At 37.1% G+C, this 18,696-nt stretch overlaps 1 protein-coding gene and 1 long non-coding RNA gene across 4 annotated transcripts in view; both read right to left on the reverse strand.

Moving 5' to 3' along the window:
- Window positions 1–257: 257 nt before the first annotated feature.
- On the reverse strand, window positions 258–11,352 carry LOC127506194 (uncharacterized). Its single transcript, XR_007927934.1, has 3 exons — window positions 10,151–11,352; window positions 4,098–4,317; window positions 258–2,483 (listed from the first exon to the last, which is right to left on the reverse strand). It is a non-coding gene; the product is annotated as an uncharacterized LOC127506194 (long non-coding RNA).
- A 4,587-nt stretch (window positions 11,353–15,939) lies between these two features.
- Window positions 15,940–18,696, reverse strand: part of fam49bb (family with sequence similarity 49 member Bb) — a 57,664-nt gene continuing 54,907 nt past the window's right edge. For all 3 annotated transcript variants that reach the window (XM_051882755.1, XM_051882753.1, XM_051882752.1), the window contains one exon: window positions 15,940–16,834. In XM_051882755.1, coding sequence (XP_051738715.1) covers window positions 16,771–16,834 — 64 coding nt within the window. In that variant the 3' untranslated portion in view covers window positions 15,940–16,770. The remainder of the gene's footprint in view (window positions 16,835–18,696) is intronic.

Genomic DNA, 18,696 nt, shown 5'->3' on the forward strand with positions numbered 1-18,696 from the left:
GTTTAAATAGTCCATGTGACTACAGTGGTTCAACCTTAATGTTGTGAAGCGACAAGAATACTTTTTGTGCGCAAAACAAAACAAAAATAACAACTTCATTCAACAATTCCATCTCCTCCCTGTCATTCACCTACGCTGTTTACATTCAGCCCATCCAGGTTCTACGTCAAAAAGCTGACTCAGTATTGGCCGATGCTTTTCACGTGAGCAGCACGACGCCAGCCAATAATGACTTGGTGTTCTGACGTAGAACCTGGAAGTGCTGAACATAAACAGCATAGGAGAATGACAAGGAGGAGAGTGAGTAGTTAAAGACAGAAATTTAATTTTTGGGTGAATTAACCCTTTAATTGTCTCTTAGACACTCACCGGCCACTTTATTAGGTACACCTTGCTAATACCGGGTTGGAACCCCTTTTGCCTTAATTCTTTGTGGCATAGATTCAACAAGGTGCTGGAAACATTCCTCAGAGATTTTGCAGTTGCTGCAGATTTGTTAGCTGCAATCCATGATGCGAATCTCCCATTCCACCACATCCCAAAGGTGCTCTATTGGATTGACATCTGGACACTGTGGAGGCCATTTGAGTAAAGTGAACTCATTGTTATGTTCAAGAAACCAGTTTGAGATGATTTGAGCTTTGTGACATGGCATGTTATCCTGCTGGAAGTAGCCATCAGAAGATGGACTTACTGTAGTCATAAAGGGATGGACATGATCAGCATCAATACTTAGATAGGTTGTGGCGTTTAAACAATGTTCAACTGGTACAAAGGGGCCCAAGAAGTGTGTCAAGAAAGTATTCCCCACAATTACACCACCAGCAGCAGCCTGAACCACTGATACAAGGCAGGATGGATCCATGCTTTCATGTTGTTTACGCCAAATTCCGACCATACCATCTGAATTTCGCAGCAGAAATCAAGACTCATCAGAACAGGCAACGTTTTTTTCAATCTTCTATTGTCTAATTTTGGTGAGCCAGTGTGAATTGTAGCCTCAGTTTCCTGTTCTTAGCTGACAGGTGTAGTGCCCAGTGTGGTCTTCAGCTATAGCCCATCTGCTTCAAGGTCCAACATTTTGTGTGTTCAGAGATGCTCTTCTGCAGACCTTGGTATTAACAAGTAGTTACTGTTGCCTTTCTATCGGCTCGAACCAGTCTTGCCATTCTCCTCTGACCTCTGGCATCAACAAGGCATTTTAGCCCACAGAACTGCCGCACACTAGATATTTTCTCTTTTTCAAACCATTCTCTGTAATCCCTAGAGATGGTTGTGCATGAAAATCCCAGTAGTTCAGCAGTTTCTGAAATACTCAGACTAGCCCGTCTGGTACCAACAACTATGCCACGTTCAATGTCTGTACCATGGGGGTTGAGGAGTCAAGAAAATAACCCGAATGCTGGTCATGTAAGCCAACTTTTTGTCTCATTCTATAGTCAGATTAGAAAATCAAAATACCAACTAAATGAATGTTCAAGAACACAAAAGTGTAAACTTACAGCACACACGGTTATAATGCTAACAAGAGTTTCACAAGTAAAATCTGCAGTGTTGCTTTCAAAATATGAGAGAATTATAGAGTTTATCAATGAATAGTTGCTTCATCGGTTTGTTGGACCACAGGTTTGGGAAGTGTTGCACAAACCTCAGAGCCCAATTGCATGATACAGTACATGAATGAGCTCAGCAATATTTCATAATACACACAAAGGAACCATAAGGTGGAAGTATGTTATCATATAGTCTTGAATTTCACAATTCACTCTTTTAGTAATTGTACATACGATTAAACTCTGCTTGCGCTTCACTTTTTGAATCCCCCTCCCTCACTTTTTTCGAATGATACAGTTCCTTTTCACACTTCCCCCTGTGGTCTAACATCCTCTTTTCTGAAAGAAACTGTTAACTTACAGGACACAGAGCCAGTAGTGAGACAACCACCAAACAGGAAGGCCCATCCACAAGCCAGACCCTCTCCGGCTTTAGGGAGCTGGCTTCTTTCTGATTTCACACATCCTTCATTACCTACAGTGGTCCATTCATGAAATCGGATGTGACCGAGATCCAAAATGGCTGCCCTTGTGCCGCAAGACACAGTTTCCACAGTCATCAAGGTCTCTCCCAAAGATTTATATGACAAGTAACTGTCGCTGCCTTCTTCCGAACCACAGTGTGAAGAAATACTCAGACTTTTACCCACGATTCAAGCCACTACTATGACATCCATGCATTGAAGAAATAGCTAATATTGAAGGAACAGCTTGCATTGAATGAGAGGTCTCAAACACAAAATACCTGGGGACTACAAATATACAAACAAATACAAATATATATTGGTGAAATTATTAATGGAAGGACAAACCTTTTAGAGTTGAGTGGCTCAACTCTTCTTCATTCCTTGCATGCTGTTCTGTGTGATGTCTCAAGATTCAAGTATTCCTTGAGAACTGCAATTTTCTCCATGTGGATCAGGCAGGTTTCTGTAACAAGAGACCAGAAAAATCTGGCTTTAATGTAACACTCAGTTATATTCTATAAAAGGACTAAACATGCATAACAATCAAATCATATATGATTTTTCTAAAATTTGAAGTAGCTGCATAGCAGGTCAAAAATAGAAACTGTATCTGTATCAGTGCATGCAAGACAAATTGCATTGACGGATACAAGGATCCAGGTTGCTTTTGTCACCTAGTATAAAATTTCACATTTACATTTGTCTTTTTAGGCCTGTAATAAGCCATGCGAACAGCAGAGATAAAGATTTAAGAAATAGATCACCTAAAAATTTAAATTTTGTGATCCTTTACTTTATCTCATGTTTATCTAAACCTGTAATACTTTCTTTCTTCTGTGTAACAAAAAGAGAAATGCTGACAAATGTGGTGGTTGTCAAAATTTCTCACTTTTTGTTCCACAGATTATCAGTGAATAACAAGTTCAATTTTAAATAAGGCTCTAATTATGTTTCCAGAAGACTTGGAATATTGCACAGAATCATATGGACCAATTTTATTATACTTCTCATGTTTTTATTGTCCTTTTTGAATCTTTAAGGCTTTAGTCACGTTAATTTTAATTTAATGCAAAAGAACAACCACTACATTCTTTACTTCAAACTCCATTTTGAATGGAAAACTTATGCTATCATGTTACTTAATTCATAACTGAATGAGAGACAAAAAAAAAAAAAAAAAAACAAGACATTTTTGGCATATTGAAGGGTTAGTTCACCGAAAAATGAAAATTGTGTCACTAATTACTCACCCTCATATCGTTCCAAACCCGTAAGACTTTCGTTCATCATTGGAACACAAAAGAAGCAATGCAGGTACTTTGTTTGAGCAAAAACAAACATAATTTACCACTTTATTTACAAAATATTAATCTCCAATAATCCGCAAACAAAGCATTTGTGTCGCTTCATAAAATTAAGGTTAAACTACTGGAGTCACATGGATTACTTTAATGATGTTTTTACTACCTTTCTGGGGCTTGAAAATGGTAGTTGCGTATGATGTCAATGGAGGGACAGAAAGCTCTCAGATTTTCATTAAAAAGACATTCTTTTGTGTTCCAAAGATGAACAAATGTCTTAGGGGTTTTGAACGACATGGGGGTGAGTAATTACTGACAGAATTTTCATTTTTAGGTGAACTAACCCTTTAAGCATATAATTAAAAGTGAAGTCCTGCATTAACCAAAATACAGTAGCAGTTTCCAATAAATAGGAAAACAAGACCTAAATTGTTAATAGCAATTGCTTGAACATTTGATGAACTTCCTTCATAATTACACCTTTACTGTAACTAGAACATCTGAGACAGGAGGTGTCTGGGTGGGTCTGATTGGTGTCACAGCTCCTAAAGTTTTTCTTTAAACACAGGCCTCCTCAAGATAAGATTACAGGGCACAAGCTGAGCGTGACCACTTATATTTCCTTAACTAAATGACAAACTGGTTGGGAGTAGAAGAGGCAGCATAGATGACAAATTCTCAGGGTCATGGATGAGAGACATCTCTGACCCATGAAAGGGATGGAGAAGATTTAGCTCTTGTCGCATCTAAATCATATGGCACACATGAAAACACACCCGTTAGCAAGCTGGCAGGGCGTTTGCATGTGCGCTGACAGCTGGTGTGAAAAAGGCATGTAAGGTCAGGCAGAGTTGAGCTGAGACTGGTTGAGCCTGGCCAGGTTTAGGAAGATCACTCATCTGAGGACGTTCTGGGCTGGTCTTTGAAGTCTTTGAGGAAAACTCATACTGGTGCAAGATGGATGGTGGGAAAGATCTGAAGTTCACCCTCTGTTCCCTGAAGAGGGAAGAAAACTTGTTATTGGACTCAAAGGGAACAGATCTTCATTAAATACTGAATAAGACCAAGTCAAGTATGTGATTGACTGTCTATTGCCATTTAACTTATCGCTTGGTTTATAAATGCCTCAATTAAATCCCAGATAGTATTATTCATACTCAGCTACCGACCTTTAGTGGAATGAAAAATAATAAAGTGTGGAAGTATTTAACACTTTGGTGACCTTCTGGAGGACAAAAGCTGTGCGATTAGAGGCCTTAAGGAAGCTGTGAGGTATATTGGCTGTCTGTCAAAAGCCTACACGCACTGACATTTTGGAAACTTTTCCTGCTTCCCTAGACAGAGATAATGATGTACTACTGTTTACCTGAGCTGTAATTAGTCTGGGCACATCGTTAACTGACAGAAAAATTAAGCTAAATAGAGGCACAGCAGCAAAAACACTGACAAACACAAGTATACACAATCAATCATTGGCCAAAAAAAGCCCACTCTATGAATCTAAATCTGGGTAGATGCTATATTTAATTTGACACAAAGAAAAAAAAAAAAAAAAAAGGCTGTAAAGGACAGAAGTACATTCATAATGACATATACACCTAATGTATTGTAAATGTTTTGTCAAACTAGAGTTGTCAAGAGTACCGACTTACCTAGTCGGTACTGAAATTTTAAAAATGTGACACTTTGAGCGCTGTTGAGCAGATTCATAAACACCTCTGATTGGCCATTGTGTTCATGGCTCATCAGATATGTCTGTGGTTGGCTTCAATGATCAACACTTCAAAAAAAAACAATAGTCATCAATGATGCTCTTCACCGAGTGCTTACACAGATATACACAGGAGCGTTTGAAAGCAGGCATCTATCACAGACCAGTCCGCTGATAAGAAGCCTGCTTTCAAACGCTCCCACTCCCGCTTTCAAAACGCTTTCAAATTCGAACACTTCCGTGTGCTTTCAAACGCTGCCATGCGTTGAACATTGTAGCCAATCACAGACATATCCGATGACAGCGAGAACACAATGGCCAATCAGAGGTGTTTAAGAATCCGCTCAACAGCGCTCAAAGCAAATTTTTTAAATTTCAGTACTGATTGGTACCGAAGTTGGTACTTTTGACAAATCTCTGTCGAACCTGTTTTTCCAAACATTTTACAGGTGACAAATCTTAAAATGAAATGTTTAAGACTCACTAAACAGACTGTATGTCTATTCCTCACAGCTGTTTTTATTTGTGTCAAATTAAATTTGAAGAATGTAATTTCTGTGCCACGTGCAACATCAAATGGAATTTGAAAAAATGATTGTTTTCAAAATGGTTTGCCTGACAGAATCTCCCTGTCTGCTATTGGTCAGATAACAGTTTGCCCTGCCGCAAACTCACACCATTGGTTAAGCTGTTGCTGCTGCGTTGGACAGGTCGGATGCCCAAATGTTTTAGACCTACTGAACAGACTTTATATCTGTCCCTCACAGCTTTGTTTTTATTTGCATCAAATTAAAGGTGAAGTGTGATTTCAAACACTCACCCCATCCAATATTGGTTGGGCCAAGACTCCTGCTATTGATTCAGCCATTGCTGGTTGTATTACAGATTAGCATTTTGAGAATGCCGCAAACCAGTTTGTATACTTTACTAGGAAGTTAACCTACAAATGGCTTAGTTAAAACCGTCTCAGGGTTATTATTTTGACACAAAAATGACACACTTCACCTTTAATTTTTTTCCACATATTCAGGTTCTATACTGTAAAAGGAGCAGTTTGTGAATTAGCTATCATGATGATCATGATCTTTACTGTCAGAGGACCATTTGATTTAACACTCCAGATTATGTAAACTTAAAGCAAGAGTAGTATCTCAGTAGTAAATTTTCTTCATACCATTTTATAACATTATAACACCCTTTCCTCAAAGCAAACCACGATTATGGCATTCCTTACTGTTACAGAGCAAAGCCGTTAAAGTTTTGACATAATTGATTAACTGTTGCAGGAAAGCTTCACTGATTAAGACAACGAATTAGAGGAAGTGGGTCTGCAAGTGTCAGAGTGTTCAGGGGGTATCAGCAGATAGCCGTTGTCATTCTTAGAAGAGTACACCCTGGAGAGGTAGGGTTGCAATGTGTAAGGACATTGTGGTTTGGCTGTCAAGGTTGACTCTCACAGTCTCTCTCTCTCTGCTCTTTAGCAGAATTCCCCCAAAATGAATTTCAGTGAAACCAGTGGCCGTTTAACCTCTTTATTGGTTATGTGGCTCCTCACCAAAAACTGTTTGTTTTTCTGTGAAAAGGTGTCATCTGCTGTTTGCTATTATTTCATTGTGTCTTTTTGGTGGGATTCAACAGTGTTGAAATTAGAAGTTATAGGCAGAGGTGTTGAAGACAAAGTTTACTCAGATGACTCAACATTCCCCAGTGCATTGTACTTTATAGAGCAAAGCATCAAGCTACAACAATTTCAGCTTTGACCCCATTACACGCTGACCTTTCGAAACAACTGATGATTGCTGGACAAGTACAAGATCCCCTGTAGAACCATAACCCCCTTCCCCAATGTCAAAAACGTAGTGCGGTATCTTGTTCTAGTTCATCAAAAGAGCTTTTCCTAACCAATTAGCACTATGCTAAGCTAGTAGACCAAGCTGTTAGATTGTTAACCAACAGCTAACTAAAACATAAAGAAAGGGAAATATTTGACCATTATTATTTGACTTCAGTAATATAATGTGATAATATTTTTATGATTAATAATAAATACTGTACACAGCATAGCAATTTTCTATCATTTCTAATCAGACGCCAAATAGAGTATAACAAAAAGTTGTCTCAGCCAAAAGACTGCAACAGTCGGGTTCCATTAATTTTCTCCATAGAGGAATTGATTTTTAACGGCAATTTATAAACAATAAATACTTAAAGACAGACCTACTGGGAGCTATGGGGTCGTTAATCATTGGTATATGATTCTGTTGAAGTCATCATCCTGCATTAACTCAACTTATTATTAAATAATTGTGTTTAACTGTAGAATTCTTGGTGAAAAACTACATTACCCATTATTCTGGAAAGAAATCTATACCATACAGAGAATCGTAACAACCAAATTGCACCAATAGAACTCTTTAGCATCTGTCCACTACCATGAAGCACTGCAAATGACGTAGTCAATGTAATTCTCGCATTAAAGCCGTTAAATACAGTCTTGAATGTTTGTCTTTTTGTTCAGTTTTTCAAGCACTTTTTTTGTTTCAAATTAAATATTGTAATGTTGTAATTCAACTTGTAGCTGGTTGGTTTGGTTTATGGCTTAAAATCCAACACAATGTGTAGATCAAGTTGAACAAGAAATGACAAAGACATATCATTAGATTCACAAAATAATCATTATATTATATGCAATAGATATTCTATGCAAATGAGTGGCAAAATAGTAAAGACACCCTTCTGTAATGTTATTTGCAGTGCTTATCATGTGTAGGCCAAAAATGGCAGATGGGCCGTTAGCCAAGGTTGTTTATCACAGTCCTATTTGAAATGTCTGTGCTGCCAGCACTTGGACTATTCACATGATAAGACTCTTTAGATGGCTAGATATTCACAAAACTGTGAAAAACAGACTATAGCTTAGTTACAGTACCCAGTTGTGGACAGTAAGAGGAATCCCTTAAGTGAGTGAGTGTTAAAGGAGAGAGTGCTGCAGTTGCTGAAGTGTAAATTGCACCTCTGGCTATATGCTGACAGCGCCGCCACTTTGTGAGGGGCCCCATGTCAAACCACATCCTCTACGGTGTTCAGTGTCTACTCAAACAACAGAGATCTTGCCAAGTCTCAGTCACGTCACTGGTGAACTAAAACCATGTGCCTTAATATGAATATCAGACCAACATGACACGCAGACAGAATCTCTGGTCCATCCCTACATCATCACCTGTCCTCTAAAGGTGCATTCACATTGACAGCAATTAACTAAAGATTGTCTAGTCGATGCAAGTACACATACCTACTTGTCTCAACTTTGCTGCATCGCCAATGTTTTTTTTTTTTTTTTTTTTTAACACAAATATGTAATTTTAACTGAAAATGAATGACATCTAGGGGTCTAAATTAAATCTCATAAGTGACGTGACTGATTTGAAGTGTTCTACATTGGCAGGGTATATATCAACAGTGCTTCTCACACCAAGCGCACAGAAGACTTGACTCAAAATGGTTTTCAATAAAGTTTGCCATTAACATGTTGCTAAGCTAACATTGTTAATTTGCACAGATATACATAATCACAAAAATTTAATTATCAGATAGTTTAAAAAACTAAAACTGTCAAAAAATTCAACTGTCAAAACTGATTAACAAAATGAATTATTCTTTAATTAAATTGAATTTATAATCAATTTTTGGGATTAAATGTAAGTGATTAAAGGTGCAGTAGGTGTTCTGGGAAAAAGCTAACTTTAGCCTGCTAGCATTGAAAGTGTATGGCTGCGTTCGAAAACTGTAAAATGCTGCCTTTGGAGGACACATTTCAAGGTAGGAAGGCATCAAGGCATGTCCAAATCCAATGTTAGCTTCACTTCCTGTTTCCTGAGATACCTTCATCTGATGGATTTTTGAAGGCAGCATTGATGTCACCTTCGCTGCCTTTGATATCCCACAATACTGTGCGTTCCATTCTGTGACAGTTGAGCTAGAAAAATAAAGATGTCGTTTGTGTGTAAATCAGCAAATGTACATTTTTGACCAACATTTTCCACTTTTGATGTCATTTCTAGCAGAAATTACTACTGTAGTAATTAAATATTTCTTTAGTTCTCATTTTGCCGTAAATAATTAAACTGTTACACTGCCTCAGAAGTCTGTCCGAAATAGATGACATCAATGGCAAATTCATTGATCTATATAAATATGAATATAGATCAATGGGCAAAGTAAGAATCTAGATAAGGTTTGTCCAAGAAGTTGCTAGATTTGTCGCTAAACTTTTGAAAAAAAAAAAAGTCTCAAAAGGGGCGATGAAGTCACTAAATCTAGTGACAAAATCCCTAAATTGGCAACAATGTAATCGCGAGGTGCCTTCATGCACAAAGCTGCCTTACAAGTCATTGTCTGATAAGGCAGCGAGGCAACAAGTCAGCTGCCTAGGTATTCGGATGCAGCCTACATCCCACTCTCCCGACAAATCGCCGTCCAAAGCCACACCTACAAGACACATAAACGCACACAGACCAGAGACAACGCTATTGGATTACATTATGTCATTCACCGGAGACAAAACTTTACAGTACAGTGAATAACAGTACTACAAAAACGCACGCAAACAACTTTTCAAAAATGAATCGGATGCAGCAAATAGATATGCTGGACATTTCTAAAGTGACAGCTCATGAAAAACTAGCAGCATTGAGCACAAAACTTAACCACATCACTGTCTTTATAACCAGAAAGGTGATAGTATTTCAGCAAAAATACAATGTAAACATTGTCAGAATATCAAGCTAAGGAACAACACAAAACTCTCTTTCGTGCTAAGGACGGCAGGGACGCTGAGAGTATTTTCAATGAAGGAGAAAACAAGAAGTTTTAACTTACTCATTGTTTGTAGCAAGACTCAAAAACAAATGGTCGAAACAAATGGAGGTGGTGGCCTTACGAATCCATGCACCAAAGGCGTGGATGTTGTAGTTTGCTCGTAACGTTGGAAACATAAAAATAGCTCCCGATTAGACGCTGGGTGCTGCTGTCGTTGAGCTAATTCGTAAAGGTAACGTTACACAAACTGCATATGTTACATTAAACACATCAAATCGAATCATACCATCGGTGGGTCACCTGTCCAAAAGAAATACTGCAACCATGGCATCATCCTTCCCTTTGACTCCCGCAGCTGTCTCCAGCGTGGAAAAGCAACGCCGATATTAATTCAGGGTTTTACCTCTCTTATGATCCAGCCTTTTTTTATTGTAGGCCAGACTGTCTTTCTTTTGGTCGATACTTTTCCAGTGCTGTCGGATCAGAAGGAAAGTAAAAACATTTTACGGTCCTACGCCTTCCACAGTTGATATATATTTTTAAACATACATTTAGACCGCTTAACATAGTGATTGCCATCAGGATATGAGGAGACTTTCAACCAACATAACAAAAATGTTTCTGAAGAGAATCTCTTATTGCATCTTTAAGTAGCTCATTAGGTTTTGGAACTGAGCAAATATGTTCATACAGTATGAACATTAAAAATAAAAATAAACAAATAAATAAAAAAAACAAGACTCAAAATTAATCAGTTGGATCCTCTCCAGATCAGACAGATCTGAAAATTATGAATGGGAACACTTTTTATTGTCCTATGTTGACCCATGTGAATGTGACTTATAGAAGAACAAGATCTTCCTCTTCGCAAAGTCTTTTAATAAATACCAAAAGTTGTGAGAGTTGGCAAGTAACAGTTTTGTGGTTTACCAATTTCTTGTGTCATGAGATAGCATGTCCTTCTTCTTAGCTTGTGAATTCTCAGAAGCCGTATAGTAACAGTTTCATATTTCCTTACCACACAAGATCACACCAATCCATGACATTCAAAAATAAATAAATTATGAAGGTTTATCTTAAGGTGAAAGTGCTGACAAGTTGTATTATATTAATTATACTTATTAATATTATATTGCAGGATTAGTTCATTTAAAAAAAAAAAAAAAAAAAATCTAAATTATGTCACTATTTACTTTCACATAAACTATTCCTTTAAAAGCATGTTTTTAAACCCTGCATACAAATGTAATAGTCACTCGTTCTTTTAAAAAATAAACGATAGAAAGAGTAAGTTCATACCTTAGGGTAAGGTGAAACATGAAGAAAAAGTTCCATATATCTGCTATGAGAAGATGGGCCTGTTTGAAGACAGTTCACAACATTAAAAGCTGTTCTGAAGTCCACTGATAACAATTTTAAAGCTGTTTACAGGATTAACAGCCACCAGAAGGACTGCAGTATATTCCTTCAGAAACTTTAGCAAAGCTATTCAAATGAATAATACTTTTCAACAGGAACTTTGTAATTTAAAAGATTATCTGAACATCAAAGTGTTTATCTATTCATTTCAATTGCCTAGTGCTGATCTCACTTACCTTGTATATTGTGGTTAATTATTTCTCATCCTTCCTAATAACTCAACAAATAGACAGACAAAAGCCAATATGTAGCAGACTACCATAATACAATGACTACAAGAAGGACTGGCAACCCAGTGCTCAAGCTGAGATCATTAATTCTTCAATCATTTTCACTGAAATGCAAAATGATCAAATCATTAGTGAAACAAACATTAAAAGGCTTCATGATATTCAATACTCGGGTAGGCTGTGGTGTTTAAACGATACACGATTGGCATTAAGAGGCCCAAAGTGTGCCAAGAAAATATTCCTTACACCATTACACCACCATTACCAGCCTGAACCTTTTATACAAGGCAGGATGGATCCAAGCTTTCATGTTGTTTACACCAAAGTCTGACTCTATACCATCTGAATGTCACAGCAAAAATCGAGACTCATCAGAGCAGGCAACATTTTTTCAGTCATCTATTGTCTAATTTTGAACTGCCACATGCTGAATATTTTCTCTTTTTTGGACCATTTTCTGTAAACCCTAGAGATGGTTGTGCTTGAAAATCCCTGTAGATCAGCAGTTACTGAAATACTCAAACCAGCCCGCCTGGCACCAACAACCATTCCACATTCAAAATCACCTTTCTTCCCCATTCTGATGCTCAGCAGATCGTCTTGACCATGTCTAAATGCATTGAGTTGCTTCCATGTAACTGGCTGATTAGATATTTGCGTTAACAAGCAGCTGAACAGGTGTACCTAATAAAGTGGCCGGTGAGTGTGTGCTGTGGCATTGTCTGTGAAGTGTACGTATATATATATATATATATATATATATATATATACACATACAACAGTGTCATTTCTTCAGACAACACTGAAGAAATGACACTTTGCTACAATGTAAAGTAGTGAGTGTACAGCTTGTATAATATAATAAGCCATTTTCTCTCCCCGGTGTCATGTGACTCAGTGTTACAAGGTTTCAGGTGTGAATGGGAAGCAGGTGTGTTAAATTTGGTGTTATCGCTCTCACTCTCTCATACTGGCCACTGGAAGTTCAACATTGCACCTCATGGCAAAGAACTCTCTGAGGATCTGAAAAAAAAAAAAAAAAAAAATGTTGCTCTACATAAAGATGGCGTAGGCTATAAAAAGATTGCCAAGACCCTGAAACTGAGCTGCAGCATGGTGGCCAAGACCATACAGCGGTTTAACAGGACAGGTTCCACTCAGAACAGGCTTCGCCATGGTCGACCAAAGAAGTTGAGTGCACGTGCTCAGCATCATATCCAGAGGTTGTGTTTGGGAAATAGACGTATGAGCATTGCTGCAGAGGTTGAAGGGGTGGGGGGTCAGCCTGTCAGTGCTCAGAGAATATGCTGCACACTGCATCAAATTGGTCTGCATGGCTGTCATCCCAGAAGGAAGCCTCTTCTAAAGATGATGCACAAGAAAGCCCACAAACAGTTTGCTGAAGACAAGCAGACTAATGAACCATGTCCTGTGGTCTGATGAGACCAAGATAAACTTATTTGGTTCAGATGGCGTCAAGCATGTGTGGCGGCAACCAGGTGAGGAGTACAAAGACAAGTGTGTCTTGCCTACAGTCAAGTATGGTGGTGAGAGTGTCATGGTCTGGGGCTGCATGAGTGCTGCCGGCACTGGGGAGCTACAGTTCATTGAGGGAACCATGAATGGCAACAGGGCATGATCCCCTCCCTTCGGAGACTGGGCCGCAGGGCATTATTCAAACATGATAACGACCCCAAACACACCTCCAAGACAACCACTGCCTTGCTAAAGAAGCTGAGGGTAAAAGTGATGGACTGGCCAAGCATGTCTCCAGACCTAAACCCTATTGAGCATCTGTGGGGCATCCTCAAATGGAAGGTGGAGGAGCGCAAGGTCTCTAACATCCACCAGCTCCGTGATGTCATCATGGAGGAGTGGAAGAGGATTCCAGTGGCAACCTATGAAGCTCTGGTGAACTCCATGCCCAAGAGGGTATAGGCAGTGCTGGAAAATAATGGTGGCCACACAAAATATTGACAATTTGGGCCTAATTTGGACATTTTCACTTAGAGGTGTACTCCCTTTTGTGGCCAGCGGTTTAGACATTAATGGCTGTGTGTTGAGTTATTTTGAGGACAGCAAATTTACACTATTATACAAGCTGTACACTCACTACTTTACATTGTAGCAAATTGTCATTTCTTCAGTGTTGTCACATGAAAAGATATAATAAAATATTTACAAAAATGTGAGGGGTGTACTCACTTCTGTGAGATGCTGTATATGTAAGCAATAAGGTACGAGAGGCTGTGCTGTATCGTGAATAAGTCACGGCTGAAGGGCGCTGCAACCCCTTTAGCCGTGACTTATTCATGATACAGCACTAGCCTCAAGTACTTTATTGTTTTTATAAAACGGTTACCACACAATACAAATATTAAAGCCAAAAATATGTATCAATGCAACTTTCATGAAGCAAACTTTCACTAAAATCCTTCCTCCCGCCGGAAAAAAAGTCCCTGTCCGTGAACAGCAATATAAGTTACATTATTACGCCATTAGATGGTGGCAAAGACTGTCTTTATAAGTGTGTCAGTCAGTAGCGAAGACCTTTACATTGAAAAGACTGAATTGTTGTGAACACAGAAAAAGATGCAATGCTTTGACTAGCGCTGTCAGTCACGGGAAAACCCCTTAACTGTTAAAAGGACAAGACATTTAAACATATTTTTTATTATGAACATAGGACTGACCTGAAGGAAAATGCTAAATCTGAATGCAGGTAATAAACTCGTTAACTCGATCTCTTTTTCACAATAATCTTCTACATAATACAGTAAGCTTCAATGAACAGTATCAATTGAGAACATACAGTTTACGTTATTAAGAGTGGTTGCTAAGGGTGTTGTGTAGTGATACACAGAACCGTTGGGTGAAGCGGTCATAGCCGTGTTTTATCGTGAATCAAGGACAGGAACTAACTGTTTTATAAATGTTATATACACTATGTTATATATGTTTATATATTATATATATATATATATATATATATATATATATATATATATATACACATACACACACACACACACACACACACACACACATATATTTATTGCTGATACATTTCATTGCCACCCACAATTTCACACATCAACCAAGCCAAAATTATATGTGCATCATTTGTTCTCTAAAGCATTTCAGTGGTGCTGCTGACCCAACCATTACATGACCTGCTTTCCTGAACTCTTTTTCAACATCTGCACTCTTTGTCCCTCAATCCTGAACTGCTGCATGGATACAGGACACACCCTAAAACTCTCTCTCTCACTCCACAACCCCAAGAGTTCTCCTGACAGAATGCAGAGAGCCCTGCAGTGTTTTTCTCCATCCTCTCTGACCTCCATACATGCCCTTACTGCAGAATTACTACGGCCACACCCTTCTCACAGCCTGTGAACCCTTGATTGCAAGCATGTTAAAACCGACTGATTTCATTCCCACATAAGTCAGTTAGAACAGATAAGATAGATCAGAGCAGATCTTCACAACACATTAACTGACTTTTTAGATAAACATACACTGCAAATATACAAATCAGTCCTGTTTGCGTATACTATGTTACTGATTGGGTTGGGTGTTTTGAGCCACCGTTCAGTCTGTTTATCAGCTGCTCTGAAACAATCACAGAATACGCAGAGAGGTGGTGTTTGTTAATATTTAATTTAACGTATTAATAATACAATTAATGAATTATATTAATTCATTTAAATTATTTTTAAGTAATCTCAAAAATTTTAAGTTATCTCCAAGCCCCCATGGAGGATCACTGGCCTACACAGTCATTATGCTATACCACATCACCCTCCACTGGATGTATAATGAGTAGCAATAAACTACATTTTAGCATATTATGCCATCATACTTCGGTTATTTTGGTGAAAGTAACTCAAAAGTAACGCAAAAGTAGAGAAACGCATTTCAATTCAGAGACAGTAATATTGTAATGTAACTAATTACTTTCAAATGACAGTAACAAGTAATATATAATGCATTACATTTTGGAAGTAACTTGCCCAACTGTGGTTCCAATCTGATTGGGTGAAGTGATGCAGAAATTCTTTTGACCAATTTTGATCACGAAATCTAGATACATTATTCGCTATTTCCGATGTTTTCTGCTCAACTGTTTGCATCTTAATTAATATTTTTCATGGTAGTCAATTATTGTGGCATAATCTATTTCAGATACACCTGCCCCTAAACCATAGCTTTATTAATATTTCAGGATATTAAAAACTACAACAAAAAAAAAACAAAAACTGTGGTTGTTTGTCTGTGTTGTTTGTTTGATCTTGTGATTGAGCTGCAATGTTGACCAAACTTTGTGCCAAAATTCAAACAAATTCAAACATCTGCCACAGCAGATTTGCATAATGCCAGACATGTGCTGATCATTTGCATATACCTTAGCAACACTGTATTTAAAAAAAGTAAACATTTCATTATAAAAAATGAAAGCATTTTATTTCCTTAAGTTCATGTTGTCATCACATCTGACACAGATTACAATCTATCACAGTTTTTAAAAGCTAGTTTTCAGATCAAAAAAGAACAAAAACTGAAAATTATATCACCTACAGAAAAAAAAAACATATCAAGAACTATAAAAAATATAAAACTTGAAAAGATCTATCAATTAATCTCCATTTTTGATCTCCAAGTACCATCTGAAAACATAATTTAATCACCTTTTCCTTAACACAAAATTAAACAGACAAATGATTTTGAAACATTAGTTTTCTTTTAAATAGAAGAAATGTAATCATTTTGCCATGCAGTGGATGTAACATTAAATATTAATTCAAACAAAAATAATATATTTTCTCTCTTTTTATATAATTGTGTGTATTTAGATCATATAGATAATATATAGATATTTATATTCAAGTCAAAACACACCCTCCCTTTATAGGGAAACAAGCTAAATTAAAACACTTACCACAAATATAATCTAACAATGCTTTCATAGCTGCCATCAGTAGCATGGCTGTCTTTTAGGAACATTAAAAACAAAGGATTTCAGCAAAACCATTTTGGCACAGAAAACCACACAACGCCAGTAGCATCTGCTTTGTAAAAAGACAAGGAAAGATTAGAGAAGCTTTTATCTGATTTTTTTTTTTTTTTTTCTGTTTAATAAAAAAAAAAAAAAGAAAAGAAAAGAAAAGAAAAAACATTCTGTGCATCGCTTTAGTCCAGGAGAGAGAGTGTATGTGCATCTCCTGAGCATTTGCTTGAGGCCAGTGGTGTATGTCCCAGAGTTTGTTGCTACTGCAGCATGCTTTTAATGGTCTTAGTGGTTGACTCATCATTAAGATGTTTTGTTGTGTACCTGCACAGAAGACATTAAGTATCAATTATATTTACTGCAGTGTTTTACCACGTGTCAAGCTATCTTCATCACTGTTGGCAAACAAGCATTACTGTTCAGCAGAGCATAATCATGGGCCAGGATGCATGAAAATGCATATCTCATGGCACTCTATGTGGAATATTCCAAAGAAAATACTTGTTGTAACAAGTGCAGTGGCTCTTCCTACATATGATGCTGAGAGTGACACAATGACCTGTGTTATTTATCATAATACATAAATGTAAATTATAATAAATTATGACTTATTTTAAAGGGGCTATATGTAAGAATTTTCATGTATTAATAGTTTGTTTTTTTATTATTATTGGCAACGTGTGAACAGCTTGTAAGAAAACTTTAATTAAAAAAAAAAAAAAAAAGACCTTCCTGACTTCCTCGGTTGTCTATGAAAACCTGTAGACTGATTCTTATGTGAAGGACTCTGGATAGTTACGCACGCTCCCAAGAGCCTTTTTTTCATTCTATGACAAATGAAACAAATGCTTATACAATGTTCAGGATAATGCCGAAAGAGCCATTCTGTACTGTAATGTCAATGTGTCATGCAAAAAAAAGAAAGATTAATTCAAACTATGGTCTGACATAGCCAGATCTATATAGTCTATAGCCTCAAATATACTTTATAATCGAACTATCATAACATAAGTGTAATTTGAATTACCTCATCTGTCGCCATGATGCCAGTGAATTGCAGAGCTTGTGCAAACATACCCACATCAGTATGATTAGATGCTTTGTTGTTGTGCGTTTATTTTGTTATTGAGGAAAGCGCGCATATTTACATATGTTGTTCTCAGCAGCATGGACGACGTCTGGATGTTTATTAAAAGTATATCGCTGCAAAGGTATTTCCAACTTTTTTGCTTCTAAGTGAAGAAGAAGAAAAAGAACTTTGCCGTGCGTACTGTATACGGAAACCTTAAATCACATATAGTCTCTTGTACGTTACGTGTGCACCAGTGCGAGCACGAGCAGTAAGTTGCTGGCTGCAATTCACATAACGGCCACCGGTGCCGCTAATAACACAGTTTTATGAATTCTACATATAGCCCCTTTAAAGGGTTAGTTCACCCAAAAATTAAAATTATGTCATTTATTACACACCCTCATGTCGCTCTACACCCGTAAGACCTTCGTTCATCTTCAGAACACAAATTAAGATATTTTTGATAAAATCCGATGGCTCAGTGAGGCCTGCATTGCCAGCAAGATCATTTCCTTTTCAATGCCCAGAAAGCTACTAAAGACATATTTGAAACAGTTCATGTGAGTACAGTGGTTCAACCTTAATATTATAAAGTGACGAGAATACTTTTTATGCGCCTAAAAAAAACACACAAAAAAAAAACAGCGACTTTATTCAACAATATCTAGTGATGGCCGATTTCAAAACACTGCTTCATGAAGTTTCGAAGCTTTACAAATCTGGCATTGCAGGCCTCACTGAGCCATCAGATTTTATCAAAAATATCTTAATTTGTGTTCCGACAATGAACGAAGGTCTTACAGGTGTGGAACGACATGAGTGTGAGTAATTAATGACTGAATTTTCATTTTTGGGTGAACTAACCCTTAATTTAAATTAATAAATATGAACAAATAATTGAATAAATTTATAAATAATTTAAATTAATTCATAAATTAATTTAATTTTAAATTACAAATAACTTTAAATTATAATAATAATTATTTACTTTAACTTAAATTGATCTAACTTAACTATAACTTTTATTAGTATAAAACTTACTATTTAAATTATAATTTATAACTATTTTACTTTAAGTTAATTTAATAATTGTAATTATTAGTATAAAAATAAT

This window comes from Ctenopharyngodon idella, chromosome 23, assembly GCF_019924925.1.
Source record: "Ctenopharyngodon idella isolate HZGC_01 chromosome 23, HZGC01, whole genome shotgun sequence".
NCBI lineage: Eukaryota > Metazoa > Chordata > Actinopteri > Cypriniformes > Xenocyprididae > Ctenopharyngodon > Ctenopharyngodon idella.